General features: G+C 51.1%; 1 protein-coding gene across 1 annotated transcript in view; it reads left to right on the top strand.

Moving 5' to 3' along the window:
* The window catches only part of PKD1L1 (polycystin 1 like 1, transient receptor potential channel interacting), an 884,746-nt gene that overhangs the window by 164,358 nt on the left and 694,101 nt on the right, over positions 1-26,287 (top strand). The window contains exon 12 of the mRNA XM_075316120.1: positions 5,708-5,857. Coding sequence (XP_075172235.1) covers positions 5,708-5,857 — 150 coding nt within the window. The remainder of the gene's footprint in view (positions 1-5,707; positions 5,858-26,287) is intronic.

The following is a 26,287-nucleotide window of genomic DNA, read 5'->3' as shown; positions in this document are numbered from 1 at the left end:
CCAGCTGCTTGAGTGCGCAGACAAAATTTTCGTGGACCCGTTGATCCACCGCAAAACCACTTGTATCCAGAGGAATATGTCCTAGACCGTTGCCTTTAGCAACCAGGCTGCGTTGCCCCTAGCAACTAGACCGCATGCCCGCTACCTCCACCATATGTAACGTTGCGCCCTGCAACGTGGGGGTTCCACTCGCTTGCAGCGGTGTGAGGTAGCTTCAGCAACACACGTACACAGTCTCTTCATAGAAATTCCAGCAGTTTATTCAAAAACACTCAGCATAAACTGCCCTCAAACATAAACAATAAGTCCATAATGGAAGTTTTAGCAACTTCCCCACTCTCTGGCTCCTGCCAGCGTACAACTCTAGCCAAGGTTCCTTCCAGCACCCAGGGCCCTCTGCAGACCCCTGTCTGTCTCTCCTCCTGGAGAGATTCGGCCCTACAGCCCTGGCCTGGCTTGGCTGCACTCACCTCAGACTCAATTTCAGAGCCTTGTGTTCAGCCTCCACACTGGCTGATACACCCAGAGCTCCCGGCTCTGCTCTCACTTGTTTCCAGTACACACACACTGGAAGTCTGGAGCTAGTCTCTATCTAGACTGCCCTGGACACACTCAGAGCTCCCTGCTCTCACTGGTTTCCAGTCCACACTGGACGTCTGGAGCTAGTCTCTATCTAGACTGCCCTAGATCACACACCCTTCCATGGCTCTGCATGTAATGCAATCCTGTGGAACCACAGGTCCCAGCCAACTTCACATTGCAGAGCACCCATGCTTCTGCAAAACATACCGGCCCTTTGTAATACAGCTGGTTGATACGTCACACCAGACACAATGTTTCGGTATCGTCGTCTTTCGCCAGTGCAAAGTATGAGATCTGACTTGGCTGTATGAGAGGCTAAGATGGGGTCTAAAGGGGAAGCTATTTAGATCTCATACTTTGCAGTGACGAATGAACAAAAGCCAGGAAATCAGAAATTGTATTTTTTGAAGTCTTTTTTTGCCATCGTGTATAAATGCGTAGTAAAAGTGATAAGACCTTTTTTACTGTGTGGTAAAGGTGATAAGACATTTTTATTGTTCAGACCAGTTTGGTTACAGTGATACTGCATTTATTGAATTTTTTTATGATTTGCCACTTTTACACCTTAAAAACAATTTTATAGAAAAAGCATTGTTTTTGCTTCTCTATATTCTGACAGCTAAAGTTTTTTTTATTTTTCCACTGATGGAACTGTATGGCAGCTTGTTTTTTGCAGGGCACACACGGCATTCCTAGCTGTTACTGCAGGGGCTCAGCTGTTAGCTGAGCTGAGCTCTTGCAGTGATAGTGCAGGGAAGTACTGATATTCAGTACTTCTCTGCATGCTCATGCTGTGATCGGTCAGTCAGATTAATCATAGCGATCTGAGTGAAGAGACCGCTGACATGGGTCCAAGCATTTTTTTTTGTGATTGTCAGCTGTCAATGACAGCTGTTAGCAAGGAACGGTCACTGTGTTTACACACAGTGACATTTTCAAAGCCATGACACAGATAGGCCATCATGGTGCAGGAAGTGATACCCGCTCATGACGTGCTATGTCTGTCATCGGTCATTAAATGGTTTATGTGGTAAAATGGGGGTGATTTTAACTTTTATATATTTTGTTTCATATTTTTTTTCTACTTTTTACTGTATTTATTAGTCTCCTTAGGGGACTTAAACTTGCAATTGTCTGATAACTTGTTTGTTCTATATGCAGCAATTGCTGTAGATAGAAGAATACACATCCTCCTATAAACACTGGCCGCAGGCTGATGTTCATGGGAGTACTGTGGTGACAGATACAGCGAAGTTCAATAGAGATAAGCAAACCTTGTGTTTGGTGTTCCGTTTTAGGGCTGAACACTGACTTTACAAAAGAAATAGAGTTAGGGTTCGGATTCGGGTGCTTTACATATGCTTACCACTCTCGCGAAAATCGCTGAGCTCAGGTACGCTCGGTGCTCAGCCCAGTGTGAGCTGCTTGCAGTGTTTGAACGGCTCACACTAGGGGTAACAACAGCATGATGAGATGTAGTGTGCAACCCCCCCAATAAAATGGCAAAACCCTGCCCATTCTCCCCCAGAAGTGTTCCGCTTATGGCTGGCTGTATGTGGGAGGAGACCCAAACTGCCAGTCAGTTACTCCCATTAGGTTTTGGACCAAGTCCCGTGGAGGTTCAATTCAGCTGCACCTGCAGAACTAAACTTCCATAGCTTTGCTCTTCTCTAATCTTCAGCAGACCCCTGGCTGTCATGACAACACATTGGCATCCCGCAATCATGGGCTCACAGATGAGGGGGCAAAAGATTGCACCCCCCTGCTGGCGCTCGTTAATTGCAGCTTTCAGAGATTGACAATGCATTTAGAGGCGGATGAAGACTGAATAATTCAACCTTCATAATTCAAACTTCATAATTAAAACTTCAACCTACATACTACGTTATAAATTTTTAAGGGTAGAGATGAATAGACCCCTGGAAGTTCGGAATTGCTGAGTTTGGCTGGACTTCAGGTTAATAGTTCAGTTCAGAATGAGGACTTCACCTGAACTTGACTCTGGAAACCATATAAGTCAATCGAGATCTGAACTTCTGTGCTGTAAAATGGCTGTAAAATGGTCAAAGTAAAGGCTAGGGGGCTGCAAAAGGAAGCAAAATGGGGGTAATTACCCTGCAAACAAATGTGGATAGAAAATTAAATAGTTTTAAAAAAAAATTACATGGAATCCCGCCCAGCGCAGGTAAAGGAGACAACTGTGGGTTGCAACTCTCAGCTGTCAGCTTTACCTTGGCTGGTTATCACAAATAGAGGGAATCCCACATGTTTGTTTTTTTTTTCAATTATTTAAAAAATTAATTTTAACAGCGGGGTGGGAAGGGGGGTCAGTTCTATTTTTCATGGCTAGCCAAGGTAATGCAGACATCTGGGGGCTGATATTATCAGGTTGGAAGGGCTCATGGTTATTTGGCCCATCCCAGCCTAAAAATAGCCCCAGAAGTCGCACATACATTAGATGCACCAGTTCCCGTGCTTTTACTGGCTTTTCCCAATTGCCTTGGTGTGGTGGCGATCGGTGTAATACTTTTGGGGTTCATGTCAAAAGTGGATTATAAACTGGCCTCAAGCCCAGGCATTATTAAAAAGAAATTCTGGAAGTTCTGACGTAATCTAATGGATATCCATCAATTCCTGTGGAGCTGCGTTCTCAGAATGTTCTCAAAATGAGGCTCAATAGATCACTGCCAGTCAATGGAAGCCCGGAAATTCTCATGAGCGGTGACGTTATTAGGTTACTGATGTCATCGCTCATTAGAAATTCCAGGCTGCTACTGACCGGCAGTGACCTATGGCGCCTTGTTCTGAGAACATTCTCTCAACGCAGCTCAATACGATTTGATCGGTGTCCTGGGACATTATTCCATTGGATTTTGTTGGAAATGCCATAACTTCTTTTTAATCAATACATTTGGGAACAAGGGCTTGTGGGGGAAAGTTTATTCAAGTAAACTTTTGTTTCCTTGTGTGCATTTTTTTTATCTCTATACTTTCCAGGTTAGTAATGGGGCGCATGATAGATGCCTATCCATTACTAACCCCTGCTCAAGTCACAGCTGACATCAACTCCAAAAGTATTACCCTGATTGCCCCATAACAGGACAAAGCACCAGGGTAGCGCAACTTCTGGGGCAGTTGTGAGCTGCTATTTTTAGACTGGAATGGGCCAAATAACCGTGGGCCCTCCCAGCTTGATAATACAAGCTCCTAGCTGTCAGCTTTACTTTGTTTGGTTATCAAAAATAGGGGTGACCACACACTATTTTTTTAAAATCTTTTACCGAAATGTAAAGCTGACAGCTGAGGGTTGCAGCCCTTAGTTGTCTGCTTTACCTGCACTGGTTATAGAAGGGAGCCCACATAATTTTTTTTTCTGGGAACATACTGTACATACTCCCAGTCACATTTCAAATAAACGGGTATGGCCTCGCTCAATGCAAGTGTAATGAGCGAGGCCAGACCCCCTCTTTTGAAATATGACCAGCAATATCGCATACTTGAGGACATCTGACTGCCGTTACTAGCTCTGACACCAGAGAAACTTCACAGTGCATAGTGCATACTCTGTAAGGATTTATATGTCTGTAGTCACAAAGAGTGACTTCAGCCTTATGGATTTCGACAGGACAACCCCTTTAATTAAAAAAATGATTTCAAACTCTCAGTAATTTCAACTATGACCTACTGCAAAAAGTACTCAAATTCAAAATCCACATTGAACCTCTTAGTTCAAAACATGTACTGTATGTAATTGTAGGTGTAATTTAATGTAGAGAGGGCTCCGGAGATGCAGATCACAAGAAAACAATATTAATTATCAACCTTGCCCCTTGTGCACATGAATTTCTCCAAAATCTTTGAACCTTTTGATGTTATTATGTACTGTAGATGGTGGGATATTATAAGTCTTGGCAGTTTTATTGTGAAGAACATTTTTCTGATTTTTTTTCATATTTTGTAGGCGCATTAATTAACCATCTTTTGCTTCTGAGAGACTTTGCCTCTCTAACATGCTCTTTTTATACACAGTCATGTGACTTAAGGCTACTTTACACGCTGCGATATCGGTACCGATATCGCTAGCGTGGGTACCCGCCCCCATCTGTTGTGCGACACGGGCAAATCGCTGCCCGTGCCGCACAACATTGCCCAGACATGTCACACATACTTACCTGCCCGGCGACGTCGCTGTGACCGGCGAACCGCCTCCTTTCTAAGGGGGCGGTTCGTTCAGCGTCACAGCGATGTCACAGCTGCGTCACTGAACAGCCGCCCAATAGAAGCGGAGGGGCGGAGATGAGCGGGACGAACATCCCGCCCACCTCCTTCCTTCCGCATTGTGGCCGGGAGGCAGGTAAGGAGAGCTTTCTCGTTCCTGCGGTGTCACACGGAGCGATGTATGCTGCCGCAGGAATGAGGAGCAACCTCGTTACTGCTGCAGTAACGATTTTTGAGAATGGACCCCCATGTCACCGATGAACGATTTTGCACGTTTTTGCAACGATGCAAAATCGCTCATAGGTGTCACACGCAACGGCATCGCTAATGCGGCCGGATGTGGGTCACCAATTCCGTGACCCCAACGAGTTCGCATTAGTGATGTCGTAGCGTGTAAAGCCCCCTTTAGTTGAACTTGACCCTCAGGCTGTTTTTCATTAGTACCACTTACTTTCCCGGCATTTTGTTAAACTCGCTAACTTTTTGGAACTATGCTGCATCCAATTTTTAAATGAGTTATTTTTTCTAATTAACTGGAAAAATATCTGCTTCTGATCTGTGTTCTATGTTTTATTGTGACTAAAACATTTCAAAATCATTGCATTCTTGTTTTATTTATATTTTATATGGCAGCCAAGCTTTTCTGGAATTGGGGTTATAGATTTTTTCAGTTTTTGTAAACTGTATGATTTGCATTTCAGAAAATCTTTTTCAATTATGTGTAACCTTTGATTGTTGTCATAATTTCCTATATTGTTTCCTGGATATATGGATATATACTTTACGTAAAAAGAGTTCAACATTTATAAAAAGGTTTTACTCATCAAAGTGTATATAAATTTAAAATATCCCAAAGGTTAATATTTTTTTCTGCTAATAACTTATTGAATATGCATTTCTGCATTAGGATGAAGTTAACACATCGCTATAAAAAAGCTGGTCTCTACAATCCTACCTTAATTATTGAGAAAAGTGCTGTGGACATCTCTTCACTTATACTGATTCAACAACCCATTCAGCATTTAATACTCTATGGACCTGCTGTACATTCTTTAAGGTATGTTTGATAAGAAAGAAGTACAGCTAAACAAGTAATAAGATACTATAATAACATAGTTTGGTCTCATCTGATCAGACTATATTTTTGAACATGATATTTGTTTAGCAGTGGAGTCTTGCGTGGTGAGTGTACATACAGGCCATGAAGATTGAGTGCATTACTTTTAAACAAGTATAACTGCAGATTCTAGGTGTTTCTATAGATTACCACAGGTGGTCATTGGCTCTTGGACAACTCATCCAATAATTTTTTTCACTTCTCTATCAAAAATCTTGAGGGGAACACCTAGTGGTAGCTGGTTTATGGAGAAATAATGTTCTTTCCTGGATTATGGCCCCAACAGAGTTCACTGGAGCCTTCAGTAGTTTAGAAATTCTTTTGTAACCAATGCTATCACTATTTTTTGCAACAAAAATATTGCAAAGGTCTTGAGGTAACTCAATGGTTTTACCCATCATGAGACTTTTCTTGTGTGGCATCTTACTAGTAGTGTTGAGCCACCCCCTAGTGTTCGAGTTCGGTTCGTCGAACGGCGGCTCCGTTCGGTGAACGTTCGACGAACATCTTCGAACCCCATTGAAAACAATGGCAGGCAAACAAAAACACATACAAACACATTATACATGTACACATACAGTTAATAAACATTGCCATTACACTTACAGGTCCCCACGGCGCGTCCTGCACTCTGTCTCCCTCCGCTTTTCCTTCCGATCATCGCTGTGTCCTCCCGGTAACCAGCACTGATGATAGGACCTTCCGTGACGTTGTCATAGCATGTGACCAGTCACGTGTCTATTATCTCATTGGCTACAGACTGGTCACATGGCTAGACGTCATCCTAGGTCCTGTCAGTGCATCTCTTCGGTACGCGGTGCTCGTTTGAGCATCTCCGTGTACCAGCGAGATGCTGCTTGGGCACATGCTTGGCTCCCCGGTGCCGGGAATCAGGTGATCGAAGCACCGTTGCTATAGTAAACCGCCTGTCAGATTACAATAGCAACGGTGGCAGCAGTGACGTCACCGCTTACAACATGCAGCCTCTGCACAGTCACTGAGTGATTAGACTGCACGGGAGCAGCAGCGTCTTCCTCCCATGCAGTGCTGTCTGATGTAGCAGAGCTGCATGGGTTGAAGGAGAAAGAAGACAGAAGACCAGGATCGTGTAGGGCTGAGAGGGAGTAATAAACATGGAGCCTCTAAGTGTGTCTGTGTATTTATTTCTATTAAAGTATTTTTTCTCTGTGGTGTCTTTTTTTTTAACCCTTTATTGGAGATTCAAACTTGCCTGACATTAAGAATCTCTGGCTTAATACTAGCTAGTAAAACAAAGCTGGTATTAACCCATTAATTCCCAGTGAGTCACCGTCACCAGGGCAGCTGGAAGAGTTGAATACAGCGCCAGATGATGGCGCTTCTATGAAAGCGCCATTTTCTGGGGCGGCTACGGACTTCAATTTGCAGCCGAGGGGCCCAGAAAGTTCGGGCCAACCTGTGCTGTGGATTCCAATCCCCAACTGCCTAGTTGTACCTGGCTGGACACAAAAATGGGGCGAAGCCCACGTCATATTTTTTTTAAATTATTTCATGAAATTCATAAAAAAAAAAAGGGCTTCCCTATATTTTTTGTTCCCAGCCGGGTACAAAAAGGCAGCTGGGGGTTGGGGGCAGCCCGTAGCTGCCTGCTGTACCTGGCTAGCATTCAAAAATATGGCGAAGCCCACGTCATTTTTTTTGGGGGCAAAAAAATCCTGCATACAGTCCTGGATGGAGTATGCTGAGCCTTGTAGTTCTGCAGCTGCTGTCTGCTCTCCTGCATACACTAGTGAATGGAGCATGCTGAGCCTTGTAGTTCTGCTCCCCCTATCTCTCCCTCCAGCATACCATCATGGATGCAGCATGCTGAGCCTTGTAGTTTTGCAGCTGCTGTGTGCTCTCCTGCATACACTAGTGAATGGAGCATGCTGAGCATTGTAGTTCTGCTTCGCCTTTCTCTCTATCCAGCATACAGTTCTGGATGCAGCATGATGAGCCTTATAGTTCTGCAGCTGCTGTCTGCTCTGCTGCATATGTGCTGCCCCCATGGCCAGCCGTCGGGCTGCTCGGATCCGGATCTATGGTATGGCTCGAGGGGTTCTCCGGACCCGGGGGTCGCGCGGACACTTCGAATAAAAAGTGGACATATGTATATGGGACTGGCTGTAGATTGTCTGTGATGCCACCCATGGTATGTGGTGAGATGTGGGGCTCCCGGGGGCGATGTGATGGCAGCTGGATGTTAACCCCTCCATGGGTAGGGATGGATGCCCCGGGGCCCAGTGTTATGCGGGATTGCAGGGACCAGTAAACTTACAGTTCGGTTGTCCTGGTGCTGGATGAGGCTGTACTGATGTATGGAGTCACTGGTTGTCCTGGTGCTGGATGAGTTTGCACTGATGTGTGGAGTCACTGGTTGTCCTGGTGCTGGATGAGGCTGTACTGATGTGTGAAGTCATTGGTTGTCCTGGTACTGGATGTGGTTGCACTGATGTGTGGAGTCATTGGTTGTCCTGGTGCTGGATGAGGCTGCACTGATGTGTGGAGTCACTGGTTGTCCTGGTGCTGGATGAGGCTGTACTGATGTGTGGAGTCACTGGTTGTTGTGGTACTGGATGAGGCTGTACTGATGTGTGGAGTCACTGGTTGTCCTGGTGCTGGATGAGGTTGCACTGATGTGTGGAGTCACTGGTTGTCCTGGCGCTGGATGAGGCTGTACTGATGTGTGGAGTCACTGGTTGTCCTGGTGCTGGATGAGGTTGCACTGATGTGTGGAGTCACTGGTTGTCCTGGCGCTTGATGAGGCTGTACTGATGTGTGGAGTCACTGGTTGTTGTGGTGCTGGATGAGGTTGCACTGATGTGTGGAGTCACTGGTTGTTGTGGTGCTGGATGAGGCTGTACTGATGTGTGGAGTCACTGGTTGTCCTGGCGCTGGATGAGGCTGTACTGATGTGTGGAGTCACTGGTTGTCCTGGTGCTGGATGAGTTTGCACTGATGTGTGGAGCCACTGGTTGTCCTGGTGCTGGATGAGGCTGTACTGATGTGTGAAGTCATTGGTTGTCCTGGTGCTGAATGAGGTTGCACTGATGTGTGGAGTCATTGGTTGTCCTGGTGCTGGATGAGGCTGCACTGATGTGTGGAGTCACTGGTTGTTGTGGTGCTGGATGAGGCTGTACTGATGTGTGGAGTCACTGGTTGTCCTGGCGCTGGATGAGGCTGTACTGATGTGTGGAGTCACTGGTTGTTGTGGTGCTGGATGAGGTTGCACTGATGTGTGGAGTCACTGGTTGTTGTGGTGCTGGATGAGGCTGTACTGATGTGTGGAGTCACTGGTTGTCCTGGCGCTGGATGAGGCTGTACTGATGTGTGGAGTCACTGGTTGTCCTGGTGCTGGATGAGTTTGCACTGATGTGTGGAGTCACTGGTTGTCCTGGTGCTGGATGAGGCTGTACTGATGTGTGGAGTCACTGGTTGTTGTGGTACTGGATGAGGCTGTACTGATGTGTGGAGTCACTGGTTGTCCTGGTGTTGGATGAGGTTGCACTGATGTGTGGAGTCACTGGTTGTCCTGGCGCTGGATGAGGCTGTACTGATGTGTGGAGTCACTGGTTGTCCTGGTGCTGGATGAGGTTGCACTGATGTGTGGAGTCACTGGTTGTACTGGCGCTTGATGAGGCTGTACTGATGTGTGGAGTCACTGGTTGTTGTGGTGCTGGATGAGGTTGCACTGATGTGTGGAGTCACTGGTTGTTGTGGTGCTGGATGAGGCTGTACTGATGTGTGGAGTCACTGGTTGTCCTGGCACTGGATGAGGCTGTACTGATGTGTGGAGTCACTGGTTGTCCTGGTGCTGGATGAGGTTGCACTGATATGTGGAGTCATTGGTTGTCCTGGTGCTGGATGAGGTTGTACTGATGTGTGGAGTCACTGGTTGTCCTGGTGCTGGATGAGGCTGTACTGATGTGTGGAGTCACTGGTTGTTGTGGTGCTGGATGAGGTTGCACTGACGTGTGGAGTCACTGGTTGTTGTGGTGCTGGATGAGGCTGTACTGATGTGTGGAGTCACTGGTTGTCCTGGCGCTGGATGAGGCTGTACTGATGTGTGGAGTCAGTGGTTGTCCTGGTGCTGGATGAGGTTACACTGATATGTGGAGTAATTGGTTGTCCTGGTGCTGGATGAGGTTGCACTGATATGTGGAGTCAGTGGTTGTCCTGGTGCTGGATGAGGTTGCACTGATATGTGGAGTCATTGGTTGTCCTGGTTGAGGCTGTACTGATGTGTGGAGTCATTGGTTGTCCTGGTGCTGGATGAGGTTGTACTGATGAGTGGAGTCAGTGGTTGTCCTGGTGCTGGATGAGGTTACACTGATATGTGGAGTAATTGGTTGTCCTGGTGCTGGATGAGGTTGCACTGATATGTGGAGTCAGTGGTTGTCCTGGTGCTGGATGAGGTTGCACTGATATGTGGAGTCATTGGTTGTCCTGGTTGAGGCTGTACTGATGTGTGGAGTCAGTGGTTGTCCTGGTGCTGCATGAGGTTGCACTGATGTGTGGAGTCACTGGTTGTCCTGGTGTGCCGCCCCCATGCCAGCAGCTGGCGCTGCTCTGATCTGGGGCCTACGCTACGGCTCGAAGGGTTCCCTGGACCCGGGGGTGGCGCAGACACTCCGAATAAAAGGGGGAAGTATTTGTACAGGATTGATTGTAGAATGTCTGTAACGCCACCCACGATGTGTGGTGAAGTGGGACACCACCGCTGCTGTCGTGGGAAACCCGGGGGAGATGTAATGGCAGCCAGATGTTAACCCCTCCGTGGGTAGGGATGGTTGTCCCGGGGCCCAGTGTCTCTGTGCAGGGTATGGCGACGGCAGGGCCTTGCATGCCCACAGGGACCAGGGGATAGTTGGTTACTCACTATTGAATGAATCACACGAGTCTTTTGGTAAACCAAGGTGCTTGTGGCCGGCTGCCGTGGCCGGTTGTACTCTGGTCCCCCACCCGGGCTGGTGATCGCTGTTCTTTCCTCTGCACTGTTTTTATGTATTGTGGGCTGCCTGGTTTGGAACTCAAGAGTCCGCTCCCGGCTTTCTGTGGGCCTGAGGAGCCGGGCCCACTGACGCTGACCCGTGGGATCTATGGGCCCTGGCGGTTGCCCTATCCCTCTCTGTGGGTGGTTGTCTGCTTTTGGGACTTTGGTTGGGACAGGACCTGTAATCCTGCCCTCAATCGGTTAATTAGCTAGGCCGCTCCTTTCGGTCCTGGCTCCAGGGTCCGAGTACCCCCTCTGTGCACGGTTTCCAGTTGGGTCTCCGGTGTCGGTACCGGTGGGCTCCAACCCTTCTCCGGTCCTCCTTGAATCTGCCGAGCCGTCTTTCCGTCTCCTGCTGACGGAGACCACCGTCTGCCACCTAGCCAAGGTACCAGGGCTCTGACCCTGTCACCATTCGACTTGAAGTTCCTCTGCTGCAACTACACCTAGCTCCAGCTCACACTCCTCTCCACTAGAACTCGAACTGCTCTTTTTCCGCCCCAGGCTGTCTAGACCCCTAGGTGGGCATTCCCTAACCACCTGGTCCCGCCCACTGGTGTGCCTGTCTTGCCCTGAAGGGGGTGACTAGGGTTTCAGGTCGGCTGTATGTAACCCTGTGAGGGAAGGTGTTTTGCGGGGGCCTAATGTGTGACTACCTGGTTTTGCCAGGGCGTCTTCACTGGTGCTGGATGAGGTTGCACTGATATGTGGAGTCATTGGTTGTCCTGGTGCTGGATTAGGCTGCACTGATGTGTGGAGTCACTGGTTGTCCTGGCGCTAGATGAGGCTGTACTGATGTGTGGAGTCACTGGTTGTCCTGGTGCTGGATGAGGTTGCACTGATATGTGGTGTCATTGGTTGTCCTGGTGCTGGATGAGGCTGTACTGATGTGTGGAGTCACTAGTTGTCCTGGTGCTGGATGAGGCTGCACTGATGTGTGGAGTCACTGGTTGTCCTGGTGCTGGATGAGGTTGCACTGATGTGTGGAGTCACTGGTTGTTGTGGTGCTGGATGAGGTTGCACTGATGTGTGGAGTCACTGGTTGTTGTGGTGCTGGATGAGGCTGTACTGATGTGTGGAGTCACTGGTTGTTGTGGTGCTGGATGAGGTTGCACTGATATGTGGAGTCATTGGATGTTGTGGTGCTGGATGAGGCTGTACTGATGTGTGGAGTCACTGGTTGTCCTGGTGCTGGATAAGGCTGTACTAATATGTGGAGTCACTGGTTGTCCTGGTGCTGGATGAGGTTGTGTCGAGGGCGGGGGCCGGCTTCCCCGTCACGGGGGCTGCTCGGGGAGATCGCTCTCGGATCCGGTACCTTCTCCTCGGTGGCTTGAGCGGGCCGGACCCAGGGCTCGAGCAGCGCTCCTCGCCCAGAAGTGAAAAGGGAGGGGAGTTGGATTTTTGGGATGGATAGTGTTCGTGACGCCACCCACGGGTTGTGGTGATGGTGGGCACCACCGCTGCTGGTGACGGGGTTCCCGGGAGCGATGGCGGGGAGCAGCTAGGTGTCGGCCCCTCCGTGGTTAAGGGCTGTTGGTCCCGGGGCCCGGTAGGAGGTTGGGGCTCCTCCAGGGTGGGTTTTGGCAAGGTGCAGGGTTGCGGTGCAGCGCAGCGCGGTGCAGGATGGCACAGGTGTACTCACTCAGACACAGATGGACAGAGTCTCTGGTAAACCAAATGGCTGGATGGACGGGGCCCGCAGCCGGCTGCGGTGTTCTCCCTGGATGGGTTGATGGTGGCTGTCGTTTCCCTGCACCTGTGTTTTGTGTCTTGACTCCAATGCCTGGGCACCGGGAGTCCACTCCCCGACGTACACGTGCCGGAGGAGCCTGTTTGCCCACAGACGCTGGCCCTTTGGATCTCTGGCCCTTGGTGGTGGCACTTATCCGGAACGGTTGGGCTGTTGCCTTCACTCGGAACTTGGGTGGGAATGAACCCCTGAGGTCCAGACCGCAATCAGAAAATTTGACTAAAGGTTGGCTTTAAGCCTAGTCGGGGTCTGAGTACCCTGCCTGATGCTTGGCTCCAATCGGCTTCCCGGTTCGGTACCGGCGGGTCACCGCCCCACCCCGGTCCTACGGTTCCGCTGACCTTCACCAACTCCTGCAAATGGCCACCACCGTCTGCCAACCTTGCTGGAAGTGCCTGGGCTCCAACCCAGACACCAACCCAGACACCAACAGTTTCACTCACTACCGTCCACAATTGGACTCTCCCTCTGACTACTACTGACCTGTACTGTTGTGTTTTCCCGCCTCCAGGCCTGTGAACTCCTCGGTGGGCGGGGCCAACCACCTGGCTCCGCCGCACCTGGTGTGGACATCAACCCTGGAGGGTGGCAACAAGGGTTTAATGTGTGACTGGTGTGACCTGTCCAGGGAAGGGGGTGTCTGGTGTTGTGCAGTTACCTGTGACCCCTGGGGTCCAGGGCATCATATTCCCCCTTGGTTAAATGCAGAACGTCCGCGGGCTGCTCGTCCACCACCGGTTTTATTTTTCTGGAAAGAAATAAAAACACGGGAACAAAACATGTAAAACATTAAGCATTTCTTTCATTTCTTCCCTTATGGGAGGCACATTCTTAAACCGTTACAAACGGAACATTTTTATTAATAACAGGGAACGGGTCCATGTCCTTCCGCTTTCCCACCCAAACAACCTAGACCTTGATGCTGCCCCTAAGAAATGGGCAGCACCCCTTTTCCCCAGTCCGGAAACAGGAACCTGGCCCAGGCTACCCAAGCGGGAACGGGTACGGTGTCTCGCACCCGGCAGTCACTCAGGGGCCCCACGTCCAAGGGGATCCCTGACCTGGAGGATGGTCACCGGTCCTGGTGGTGACCGGACCCCAGCCTGCTCTGCTGCGGGTCCTTCCTCCAACCAGCCTCTCCGGAGACTGGCAATGGCGGGAAGGGCAATTGGGGCAGAATATTTACAAACCCAATAGTTTTTGGGTGGCCTGCAAGTTCTCGGCCGTGTTCTTTGGGAGTGGGGACAACAGGGACAACATCAGTCCCAACGGGGACGGGCGCTTCAACAGCTCAGCGCTGCCATAAGATATACACAGGTGGTCCCAACGGGGACAGTTCTTTAGCCTTAACTTTGCAAATCAGGTGAAAGCCTCGGGTGATTAGTGCTCATTCATCCAGCTATTTACAGAAACAACATTTTGCACCCCTAAATGGCAGTTTCCCTATACCTAAGCGGGGGCCTACCTAGGTTAGAGCGTGTGGACCTCCTGGGCCCAGGGTTGTCAGTGGGAGGCAGTCGGACAGAGGGGACAACTGGTCCCTCTTCTTGTGTGTCAGGTGTGGCAGGTAGAGATCTACGGGGGCATAGGATAGGTGCATCCCTGGGCGCCTGTTCTGGTGGCTCGCTGGCGGGCGTCTCCGTCTCTTTCTTCCACAGGTTGTGGGAACGTTATCACGGGAACTATCACCACGCCATTCTGCATAGGCCAGTCCGCTGAGAAGTCGCCCATTACGGTATGAATCACTTCTTTCCTCTTTTCCCCGCTCGGCACGGAAGCCGGAGTCTCATCTACCAGCCTTAAGGGATCTGGGCAGCTCTTCAGGTGGTCCCTGGAAATGGTAGCTGTAGTCTTCCCCTGGTCGCGACTGATCAAATAAGTCTTTTCATTTTCGCATCCAGTGGGTTGTACGACGTATGCGGTCCTCTCCCACTGGTCGTCGAGTTTGTGTGTCCTTCTTTTGCGCTTTAGAACCACATCCCCGGGTAAAAAGGGGGCAGCCGGAGCCCGCTTGTTAAAGTGCTGCTCTTGTTTTTCTCGGCTCTGGCGCAGATTCCTTTCCACATATTCCTGGACCTGTCGATACTGCACCTGTCGCTTGGCATCCCAGTGGTTAGTGGAGGAGAGGGCTTCTGGTGCTTCTATGTCCATCTCCAGGTCTACGGGCAGCCATCCAGGTCGGGCTCTCATTAGATATGCAGGCGTGTACTTGGTGGAGCCAGAGGGGATGTTATTGTACATGTCCACCAGGTCAGGCAACTTCTCAGGCCACAGGTTCCTCTCCTCCAGCGGCAGTGTCTTGAAGAGGTTCAGGACCAGGTGGTTGATTTTCTCAAAAAATTGAAAAAAATCCAGCACTCAAAGCATTCAACTGAAATTGTTTTATATTTTATTCATTGATCTGTGTAACTATTAAAGACGTTTCGGTCATCCGACCTTCATCAGATTAAACTACAATAAAAAGATACATAAAAGATTTTTAAGTATACAGAAAAAATGGCATTATACAATCATGATAACAAAAAAGGGCAGAAATATTCACCACATTATAATGCATGAATCATGAACTATGATATACAAAAAATGTCAACAAAAAGACAAAAATGAAGAATCTGTCAGTTGAGCCGCTTCGCTAGCAGATATAATGTCCACCTGAAGATATAATTGAAATACAGATAATATGTAGCATAATGTGGTGAATATTTCTGCCCTTTTTTGTTATCATGATTGTATAATGCCATTTTTTCTGTATACTTAAAAATCTTTTATGTATCTTTTTATTGTAGTGTAATCTGATGAAGGTCGGATGACCGAAACGTCTTTAATAGTTACACAGATCAATGAATAAAATATAAAACAATTTCAGTTGAATGCTTTGAGTGCTGGATTTTTTTCAATTTTTTGATCTGGGGTGGGACCCTATCCAAGCACCAGCGACTATAGAAGGAGTGCCACATTTCTATATTTTATATGGTTGATTTTCTCACACATCCCGTTGGTCTGGGCATGGTATGGCGTAGTCCGAATCTTCTTACACCCATACAAGTGACAGAACTCTTGGAACACCTCCGCTTCATAGGCCGAGCCCTGGTCTGTGAGCACCCTTTCCGGGTAGCTGTGCGGTCAGCAGAAGTAGGCCTGGAAGGCTCTAGCTGCGGTACGGCCCGTCAAATCTTTAACTGGGACAACCACCATGAACCTGGAGTAATGGTCTACGATGGTCAGGGCATATGTGTACCCGCTTCGGCTGGGTGTCAGCTTGACGTGGTCCAGGGCAACCAACTCCAATGGCTGTTGGGTGACGATCGGCTGTAGGGGGGCCTTCTGGCTGGCTTCATCCCAGCTTCTTAGTGTGCAGGGACCACATTCTCAACACCAGGCCTCCACAGACTCCTGCATCCCATTCCAGTAGAACCACGCTCTCAACAACATCTCTAGTTTCTTCCAACCGAAGTGCCCTGCACCATCGTGGTAGGCCTTCAGGACCTTGGGCACACTGGCTTGGGGGACCACTACCTGGCGGACTTTCTCATGGGTCTTTGGATTGATCATTTCCCGCACAGTTTCCCCTGATACAGGTGCAGCCGCTTTCTCTCCTTCCACAACCGTTGGTGGGGCTTCTGGGGGGACGCGGGATCCATCCTGGAGGAGCCCTGCGCGATCATGGCTTTAGCCAGCTGGACTGCAGGTTACTGATCCTGTGCCTCCTGCCACCCCTGGCCGGGTAGCGGGTCAAGGTTCACCTACTGTTGGTTAGCACAGGCCTTCTCATCTCGGGGCCGGTGGAATGCGGGTAGCTCAATTTCTTCAAGGTCATCGTTTTCCACCCCGTCATCTGGTAGGTGCGGCATTCGGGACAGCACATCTGCATTGGTGTTCTTGCGGCCGCCCCTGTACTTGATAGTGAAATCGTAGTTGGACAGTAGAGCCATCCACCGCTGCTCCAGGGCACCCAGCTTGGCCATGTCTAGATGTGTCAACGGATTGTTGTCCGTGTATGCAGTAAACTTCGCCGCTGCGAGGTAATGCTTGAATCTTCCAGTTATTGCCCACACAAGGGCTAAGAACTCGAGCTTGAAGGAACTGTAATTTTCGTGGTTCTTTTCCGTCGGCCGGAGTTTTCTGCTAGCGTAGGCGATCACCATTTCCTTCCCATCTTGCACCTGGGACAGGACCGCGCCCAGGCCCACATTACTGGTGTCGGTATAGAGCACGAACGGGAGACCGTAGTCCGGGTAGGTCAGGATTTCAACTTCAACTGTTGGAAAGACTCCTCATGTTTCTCACTCTAGACAAACGGGGGGTCGGAGGCTCTCCCATTCTTGGTCTGTCTCACGAGGAGGTCTTGCATGGACGCGGCCATCTTCGTGTACCCCTTGATGAAACGGCGGTAGTAGCCCACTAGGCCTAGGAACTGCCTGACTTCTCTCACCGGTCGCGGCCAGCTCTGGATGTCAGCAACCTTCTCCGGATCCGGAGCTACGGCTTCGTCGCTCACCACATGCCCGAGGTATTGCACTTTGGGTTTCAGCAGATGGCACTTCGACGGTTTCAACTTCATTCCGTACTTGGAGAGGGCTGCAAACACTTCTGCCAGGTGCTCCAGGTGTGCCTCATAACTCATACGTCTTGAAATACACGATTACATCGTCTAGATACAATAGGACAGTCTCGAAGTTGAGATGCCCCAAGCAGCACTCCATGAGCCGTTGGAAGGTCCCCGGGGCATTGCACAGCCCGAATGGCATACTATTGAACTCGCAGAGTCCCATGGGAGTAGCAAATGCGGTCTTCTCGCAGTCTTCTGGTGCAACCGCCACCTGCCAGTACCCACTGGTAAGGTCAAAGGTAAGGAAATACTTAGCAGTTTTTAGTGCAGCCAGCGACTCTTCGATGCTGGGGAGAGGGTAGGCATCTTTGTGCGTTATCTGGTTGATCTTCCGGTAATCCACACACATCCTCATAGTACCGTCTTTCTTCTTTACCATCACCAATGGAGCTGCCCAGGGACTACAACTATCCTGGATGACCCCTGCCTCTTTCATGTTCCTCAACATGTCTTTGGCGCATTGATAGTGTGCTGGTGGTATCGGCCTATACCTCTCCTTGATGGGTGGATGCGTGCCTGTGGGGATATGATGTTGAACCCCTTTAATCCTCCCGAAATCTAGTGGGTGCTTGCTGAAAACCTGCCCATACTCCCGTACTACCCTGTATACTCCGTCCTTGTGGTGTACCGGGGTGGACTCAGTGCCAACATGCAATTCCCGGCACTACTCCTCTAGTGGCCTAGCTGGGGTGTGACTGCTCATGTCGGGTGCAGGGGTAGTGGAGGTGGTCTCATGGATGGCGTGGGGTTCGATGGTAAACAGCTTAGCTATGGTGGCGTAGCGGGGTAGCCTAACCTCTTCCTCCCCGCAATTCAGCACTCTCACAGGCGCTCTCCCCTTTTTGACGTCAATCACCCTACCATTACCGTGGGCCAGTGCTCTGAAGGCGAAGGTTCCACCAACGCTGGGTAATCTCGTCCCTGGGGGCCAACTGCTGCCCACACCAAATCATCATTTCGCTTCTTGGCGGTACCACCAAAGGAGCTGCATCCATCACTCGCACCCCACCAATCTCTCCACCCGTCAGGCTCACTTGCTGCTGGTGCAGGAGGGCCCGGATCTCACGCTGTAGGGTCCTCTGCCAACCCCCTCCTGCAGTGGCAGACAGTTGCTGCAGTAAGCTCAACACCTCTCCCATACAGTGCTGAATGACATTGGTCCCGAGGACCACTTTTGGGTTACGGTCACTGGACTCATTCAGCACCACAATCATCCCTTGGCGTTTCAGCTGGGTCCATCCCACAGTCAGGGTCACGTCCGTGAGCCCCACTTGGGTCATAGGTAGCCCATTGGCCGCAATAACGGTCATGCTATGATCGGGAGGGACAAGTTCACTATCGGCCCAATATCGCTGATACAATGAATAAGGCATAGTGGTTACCTGAGATCCAGTGTCCAACAGGGCCATGGTTGGGACGCCATCCACTGCCAGGGAAATTATGGGGCGGCCTCCTACAAACCGGTCTCTCCAATCATCCGGGCCACGGGGGTCTACTCCTTTGCCCCAGGGGTTGCTCGTTTAACGGGCATCGCCTAGAGTAATTGCCAGGCTTGTTGCACCTGTAGCACACAGGTGGTCCATACCGCGGATCGGTGTTCTTCCTCCGCTGCATCCAAGGGACGTCCTCCGGGCTGTCGGTGAGCTGGATTTTCTCCGGGGACTTGACTCTCGTCAGGAGCTGGAGGGCGGCGAGGATCCGGGTGAGGTCTTCATTCATGTGTCAGACTTGCAGGGCCAGCGCCTCTATTGTCCCGACGGGTGGAGCAGGGGCCGGTAGAGCTAAGGAAGGGTGTGCCACCGACACGGGGGAGGTTTCAGCCGGCCAAGGGACCACGTCGGGAGCGCTAGCAGTTGGTGCTTGCAGGGCTTTGATGGCCCACTCCTTTAGTACTGTAAAGTCTAGGTCGGCGTGCTCCAGAGTCCATAGCCGCAACTGCTTGTGGTCTTCAACAGACCCTAATCCCTGCAGAAACTGCTCCACTAGCATTTTGTAGCTGTCGGCCTCGCTGATGGTGTCTACCCGCCTCAGGGTCCGAAGGGCCGTCTGCATGCGCAAGGCATAGCCCCTGATGTTGTCCGTGGGCCGCTGCCGACACTGGTAGAACTGCATCCGCAACTCAGCCTCGGTACGGGTTTCAAAGGCGGTCTGGAGTTTTTCAAAGATAGTGGTTACCGAAGCCCGGTCTACATCTGTCCAGATCTCCGTCTCCTGCTCAGCCGCGCCAGTCAGCTGCCCGAGCACTACCGTCGCACGTTGTCTGCCAGTCATGGCATACAAGTCAAGAATCGGGTTGATCTTTTTCCAAAACACCTGTAAGGCGTCGGGCGTCCCATCGTACTGGGGTAGCCAGGTGGCTCTGGGCATGTATGGCAGGGAGATCAGCATTACCTGGGCGACCACTGGACCCACGGCCTCCCCCGCTCTTGTGACCGGAGCGAGGGTCGCCACGTTCCCCTCTTCGGGCGCCGCCACTCCTGCAGCTTACACCCCTTCACCGTCTCCGGTAGGTGCGGACATCTTACTCCCGCCCCCCTTGGTCTTTTTACAGCACTTCACCTTTTCGGGGACGGGGCTTCACTTTTCGCGCCTTCACTGCTCGGGAAGACGACTCGAGCGGGAAATCCGCCCAAAATGGCGGATCTTCAGATTTTTCAGTGGGACGCCACTGACTGGGATTAGAAGGCGCACTTCTACTGGTAAGAAGACTGGTTCAATCCTGTTCGTGACGCCAAGTTGTCAAGGGCGGGGGCCGGCTTCCCCGTCGCGAGGGCTGCTCGGGGAAATCGCGCTCGGATCCGGTACCTTCTCCTCGGTGGCTCGAGCGGGCCAAACCCGGGGCTCGAGCAGCGCTCCTCACCCACGAGTGAAAAGGGAGGTGAGTTGGATTTTTGGGACATAGAGTGTTCATGACGCCACCCACGGGTTGTGGTGATGGTGGGCACCACCGCTGCTGGTGACGGGGTTCCCGGGAGCGATGGCGGGGAGCAGCTAGGTGTTGGCCCCTCCATGGGTAGGGGCTGTTGGTCCCGGGGCCCAGTAGGAAGTTGGGGCTCCTCAGGATGGGTTTTGGCAGGGTGCAGGGTTGCGGTGCAGCGCGGTGCCGGATGGCACAGGTGTACTCACTCAGACACAGATGGACAGAGTCTCTGGTAAACCAAATGGCTGGATGGACGGGGCCCGCAGCCGGCTGCGGTGTTCTCCCTGGATGGGTTGATGGTGGCTGTCGCTTCCCTGCACCTGTGTTTTGTGTCTTGACTGCAATGCCTGGGCACCGGGAGTCCGCTCCCCGACGTATACATGCCGGAGGAGCCCGTTTGCCCGCAGACGCTGGCCCTTTGGATCTCTGGCCCTTGGCGGTGGCACTTATCCGGAATGGTTGGGCTGTTGCCTTCACTCGGGACCTGGGTGGGAATGAACACCTGAGATCCAGACCGCAATCAGAAAATTTGACTAAAGGTTGGCTTTAAGCCTAGTCGGGGTCTGAGTACCCTGCCTGATGCTTGGCTCCAATCGGCTCCCCGGTTCGGTACAGGCGTGCCACCGCCCAACCCCGGTCCTACGGTTCCGCTGACATTCACCAACTCCTACAGACGGCCACCACCGTTTGCCAACCTTGCTGGAAGTGCCTGGGCTCCAACCCAGACACCAACAGTTTCACTCACTACCGTCCACAACTGGACTCTCCCTCTGACTACTACTAACTGTACTGTTGTGTTTTCCCGCCTCCAGGCCTGTGAACTCCTTGGTGGGCAGGGCCAACCGCCTGGCTACGCCCCACCTGGTGTGGACATCAACCCTGGAGGGTGGCAACAAGGGTTTAATGTGTGACTGGTGTGACCTGTCCATGGAAGGGGGTGTCTGGTGTTGTGTAGTGACCTGTGACCCCTGGGGTCCAGGGCGTCACAGTTGCACTGATGTGTGGAGTCACTGGTTGTCCTGGTGCTGGATGAGGTTGCACTGATGTGTGGAGTCACTGGTTGTCGTGGTGCTGGATTAGGCTGTACTGATGTGTGGAGTCACTGGTTGTCCTGGTGCTGGATGTGGCTGTACTGATGTGTGGAGTCACTGGTTGTCCTGGTGCTGGATGTAGCTGTACTGATGTGTGGAGTCACTGGTTGTCCTGGTGCTGGATGTGGCTGTACTGATGTGTGGAGTCACTGGTTGTCCTGGTGATGGATGTGGCTGTACTGATGTGTGGAGTCACTGGTTGTCCTGGTGCTGGATGTGGCTGTACTGATGTGTGGAGTCACTGGTTGTCCTGGTGATGGATGTGGCTGTACTGATGTGTGGAGTCATTGGTTGTCCTGGTGCTGGATGAGGCTGTACTGATGTGTGGAGTCACTGGTTGTCGTGGTGCTGGATGAGGCTATAGTGATGTGTGGAGTCACTGGTTGTCCTGGTGCTGGATGAGGTTGCACTGATGTGTGGAGTCACTGGTTGTCGTGGTGCTGGATTAGGCTGTACTGATGTGTGGAGTCACTGGTTGTCCTGGTGCTGGATGTGGCTGTACTGATGTGTGGAGTCACTGGTTGTCCTGGTGCTGGATGTAGCTGTACTGATGTGTGGAGTCACTGGTTGTCCTGGTGCTGGATGTGGCTGTACTGATGTGTGGAGTCACTGGTTGTCCTGGTGATGGATGTGGCTGTACTGATGTGTGGAGTCACTGGTTGTCCTGGTGCTGGATGAGGTTGCACTGATGTGTGGAGTCACTGTTTGCCCTGGTGCTGGATGAGGTTGCACTGATGTGTGGAGTCATTGGTTGTCCTGGTGCTGGATGAGGCTGTACTGATGTGTGGAGTCACTGGTTGTCGTGGTGCTGGATGAGGCTATAGTGATGTGTGGAGTCACTGGTTGTCCTGGTGCTGGATGAGGTTGCACTGATGTGTGGAGTCACTGGTTGTCGTGGTGCTGGATTAGGCTGTACTGATGTGTGGAGTCACTGGTTGTCCTGGTGCTGGATGAGGCTATAGTGATGTGTGGAGTCACTGGTTGTCCTGGTGCTGGATGAGGTTGCACTGATGTGTGGAGTCACTGGTTGTCGTGGTGCTGGATTAGGCTGTACTGATGTGTGGAGTCACTGGTTGTCCTGGTGCTGGATGAGGCTGTACTGATGTGTGGAGTCACTGGTTGTCCTGGTGCTGGATGAGGTTGCACTGATGTGTGGAGTCATTGGTTGTCCTGGTGCTGGATGAGGCTGTACTGATGTGTGGAGTCACTGGTTGTCGTGGTGCTGGATGAGGCTATAGTGATGTGTGGAGTCACTGGTTGTCCTGGTGCTGGATGAGGTTGCACTGATGTGTGGAGTCACTGGTTGTCGTGGTGCTGGATTAGGCTGTACTGATGTGTGGAGTCACTGGTTGTCCTGGTGCTGGATGAGGCTGTACTGATGTGTGGAGTCACTGGTTGTCCTGGTGCTGGATGTGGCTGTACTGATGTGTGGAGTCACTGGTTGTCCTGGTGCTGGATGTGGCTGTACTGATGTGTGGAGTCACTGGTTGTCCTGGTGCTGGATGAGGTTGCACTGATGTGTGGAGTCACTGGTTGTCCTGGTGCTGGATGTGGCTGTACTGATGTGTGGAGTCACTGGTTGTCCTGGTGCTGGATGTGGCTGTACTGATGTGTGGAGTCACTGGTTGTCCTGGTGCTGGATGAGGTTGCACTGATGTGTGGAGTCACTGGTTGTCCTGGTGCTGGATTAGGCTGTACTGATGTGTGGAGTCACTGGTTGTCCTGGTGCTGGATGTGGCTGTACTGATGTGTGGAGTCACTGGTTGTCCTGGTGCTGGATGTGGCTGTACTGATGTGTGGAGTCACTGGTTGTCCTGGTGCTGGATGTGGCTGTACTGATGTGTGGAGTCACTGGTTGTCCTGGTGCTGGATGTGGCTGTACTGATGTGTGGAGTCACTGGTTGTCCTGGTGCTGGATGAGGTTGCACTGATGTGTGGAGTCACTGGTTGTCCTGGTGCTGGATGAGGCTGTACTGATGTGTGGAGTCACTGGTTGTCCTGGTGCTGGATGTGGCTGTACTGATGTGTGGAGTCACTGGTTGTCCTGGTGCTGGATGTGGCTGTACTGATGTGTGGAGTCACTGGTTGTCCTGGTGCTGGATGAGGTTGCACTGATGTGTGGAGTCACTGGTTGTCGTGGTGCTGGATGAGGCTGTACTGATGTGTGAAGTCACTGGTTGTCCTGGTGCTGGATGAGGTTGCACTGATGTGTGGAGTCACTGGTTGTACTGGTGCTGGATGAGGTTGCACTGATGTGTGGAGTCACTGGTTGTCCTGGTGCTGGATGTGGCTGTACTGATGTGTGGAGTCACTGGTTGTCCTGGTGCTGGATGAGGCTGTACTGATGTGTGGAGTCACTGGTTGTCCTGGTGCTGGATGTGGCTGTACTGATGTGTGGAGTCACTGGTTGTCCTGGTGCTGGATGTGGCTGTACTGATGTGTGGAGTCACTGGTTGTCCTGGTGCTGGATGAGGTTGCACTGATGTGTGGAGTCACTGGTTGTACTGGTGCTGGATGTGGCTGTACTGATGTGTGGAGTCACTGGTTGTCCTGGTGCTGGATGAGGTTGCACTGATGTGTTGAGTCACTGGTTGTCCTGGTGCTGGATGAGGTTGCACTGATGTATAGAGTCACTGGTTGTCCTGGTGCTGGATGAGGCTGCACTGATGTGTGGAGTCACTGGTTGTCCTGGTGCTGAATGAGGCTATACTGATGTGTGGAGTCACTGGTTGTCCTGGTGCTGGATGAGGTTGCACTGATGTGTGGAGTCACTGGTTGTCCTGGTGCTGGATGAGGCTGTACTGATGTGTGGAGTCACTGGTTGTCCTGGTGCTGGATGAGGTTGCACTGATGTGTGGAGTCACTGGTTGTCCTGGTGCTGGATGTGGCTGTACTGATGTGTGGAGTCACTGGTTGTCCTGGTGCTGGATGAGGCTGTACTGATGTGTGGAGTCACTGGTTGTCCTGGTGCTGGATGTGGCTGTACTGATGTGTGGAGTCACTGGTTGTCCTGGTGCTGGATGTGGCTGTACTGATGTGTGGAGTCACTGGTTGTCCTGGTGCTGGATGAGGTTGCACTGATGTATAGAGTCACTGGTTGTCCTGGTGCTGGATGAGGCTGCACTGATGTGTGGAGTCACTGGTTGTCCTGATGCTGAATGAGGCTATACTGATGTGTGGAGTCACTGGTTGTCCTGGTGCTGGATGAGGTTGCACTGATGTGTGGAGTCACTGGTTGTCCTGGTGCTGGATGAGGCTGTACTGATGTGTGGAGTCACTGGTTGTCCTGGTACTGGATGAGGTTGCACTGATGTATAGTCACTGGTTGTCCTGGTGCTGGATGAGGCTGCACTGATGTGTGGAGTCACTGGTTGTTCTGGTGCTGGATGAGGCTGCACTGATGTGTGGAGTCACTGGTTGTTCTGGTGCTGGATGAGGTTGCACTGATATGTGGAGTGTTAGACTCATGTGGGATTAGTGGATGAGGGTAGTTATTAGTGATGAGCGAGTATGCTTGTTACTACTCGGTACTCGCACGAGTATCACTGTACTCGGGCTACTCGGCGGGGACCGAGTAATCTCGCGATACTCGTGCTGTACTCGTGGTCTTCATTTCTGCATGTTGGCGCTCTTTTGAGAGCCAGCCCTCATGCAGGGATTGGCTGGCAGACCACTGCAATGCCACAGCCCTGTTAGTTGTGGAATTGCAGTGATTGGCCGGCCTGCACAGCGTGACCGAGCCTTTATACCGGCGGGCGCGCTGTGCTCTGCTCACAGCCATCCAGACAGTCAGTGCAGGGAGAGTGTTGCTGCTTCATGGAAAGGTTTGCGGCCCTTTATAGTTAGTTCCGGAGCAGGGCTGCAAACATTGTGACCAGAAGTCCTTCTCAGGACATACAATAAGTTGTATACAGGCAGGCAGGGTATAGCCAGGTCGGAGTACAGTAGCAGAGTCCTTCTCAGGACTATTGTTGCTATATACAGGCAGGGTATAGCCAGGTCGGAATACAGGCTAGTGACCAGAAGAGTCCTTGTCAGGACTATTGTAGCAGTATACAGGCAGGCAGGCAGGCAGGCAGGGTATATAGCCATTCCTAGTGGTGACCGTATACCAGCCTTCATCATATCTGGGGCTGGTGTACACAGTCTAAAACAGTCCTGATAGTGTCAGACTTCTCAGTAATTGTCGCTCCTAAAAATCTGTTAGGTTCTTAGTGCGTCCGTGCTTGCATTTAAAAACCACACGTGTGTGCCTGTCGGTGGCAGCGTACAGGTGCACTTGTGTGCGTTTTTCACAAACTATTATATAACGCACAAGTCTAGTGAATAATACACGTCAGTCAGCAGTGGCTGATAGTGTCAGACTTCTCAGTAATTGTCGCTCCTAAAAAGCTGTTAGGTTCTTAGTGCGTCCGTGCTTGCATTTAAAAACCGCACGTGTGTGCCTGTCGGTAGCAGCGTACAGGTGCACTTGTGTGCGTTTTTCACAAACTATTATATAACGCACAAGTCTAGTGAATAATACACGTCAGTCAGCAGAGCCTGATAGTGTCAGACTTCTCAGTAATTGTCGCTCCTAAAAACCAGTTAGGTTCTTATTGCGTCCGTGCTTGCATTTAAAAACCGCACGTGTGTGCCTGTCGGTGGCAGCGTACAGGTGCACTTGTGTGCGTTTTTCACAAACTATTATATAACGCACAAGTCTAGTGAATAATACACGTCAGTCAGCAGTGGCTGATAGTGTCAGACTTCTCAGTAATTGTCGCTCCTAAAAACCTGTTAGGTTCTTATTGCGTCCGTGCTTGCATTTAAAAACCGCACGTGTGTGCCTGTCGGTGGCAGCGTACAGGTGCACTTGTGTGCGTTTTTCACAAACTATTATATAACGCACAAGTCTAGTGAATAATACACGTCAGTCAGCAGTGGCTGATAGTGTCAGACTTCTCAGTAATTGTCGCTCCTAAAAACCTGTTAGGTTGTTAGTGC

The sequence above is a fragment of the Anomaloglossus baeobatrachus genome, chromosome 6 (assembly GCF_048569485.1).
Source record: "Anomaloglossus baeobatrachus isolate aAnoBae1 chromosome 6, aAnoBae1.hap1, whole genome shotgun sequence".
Classification (NCBI taxonomy): domain Eukaryota; kingdom Metazoa; phylum Chordata; class Amphibia; order Anura; family Aromobatidae; genus Anomaloglossus; species Anomaloglossus baeobatrachus.
This window is presented reverse-complemented; position numbering and strand designations above follow the sequence as displayed.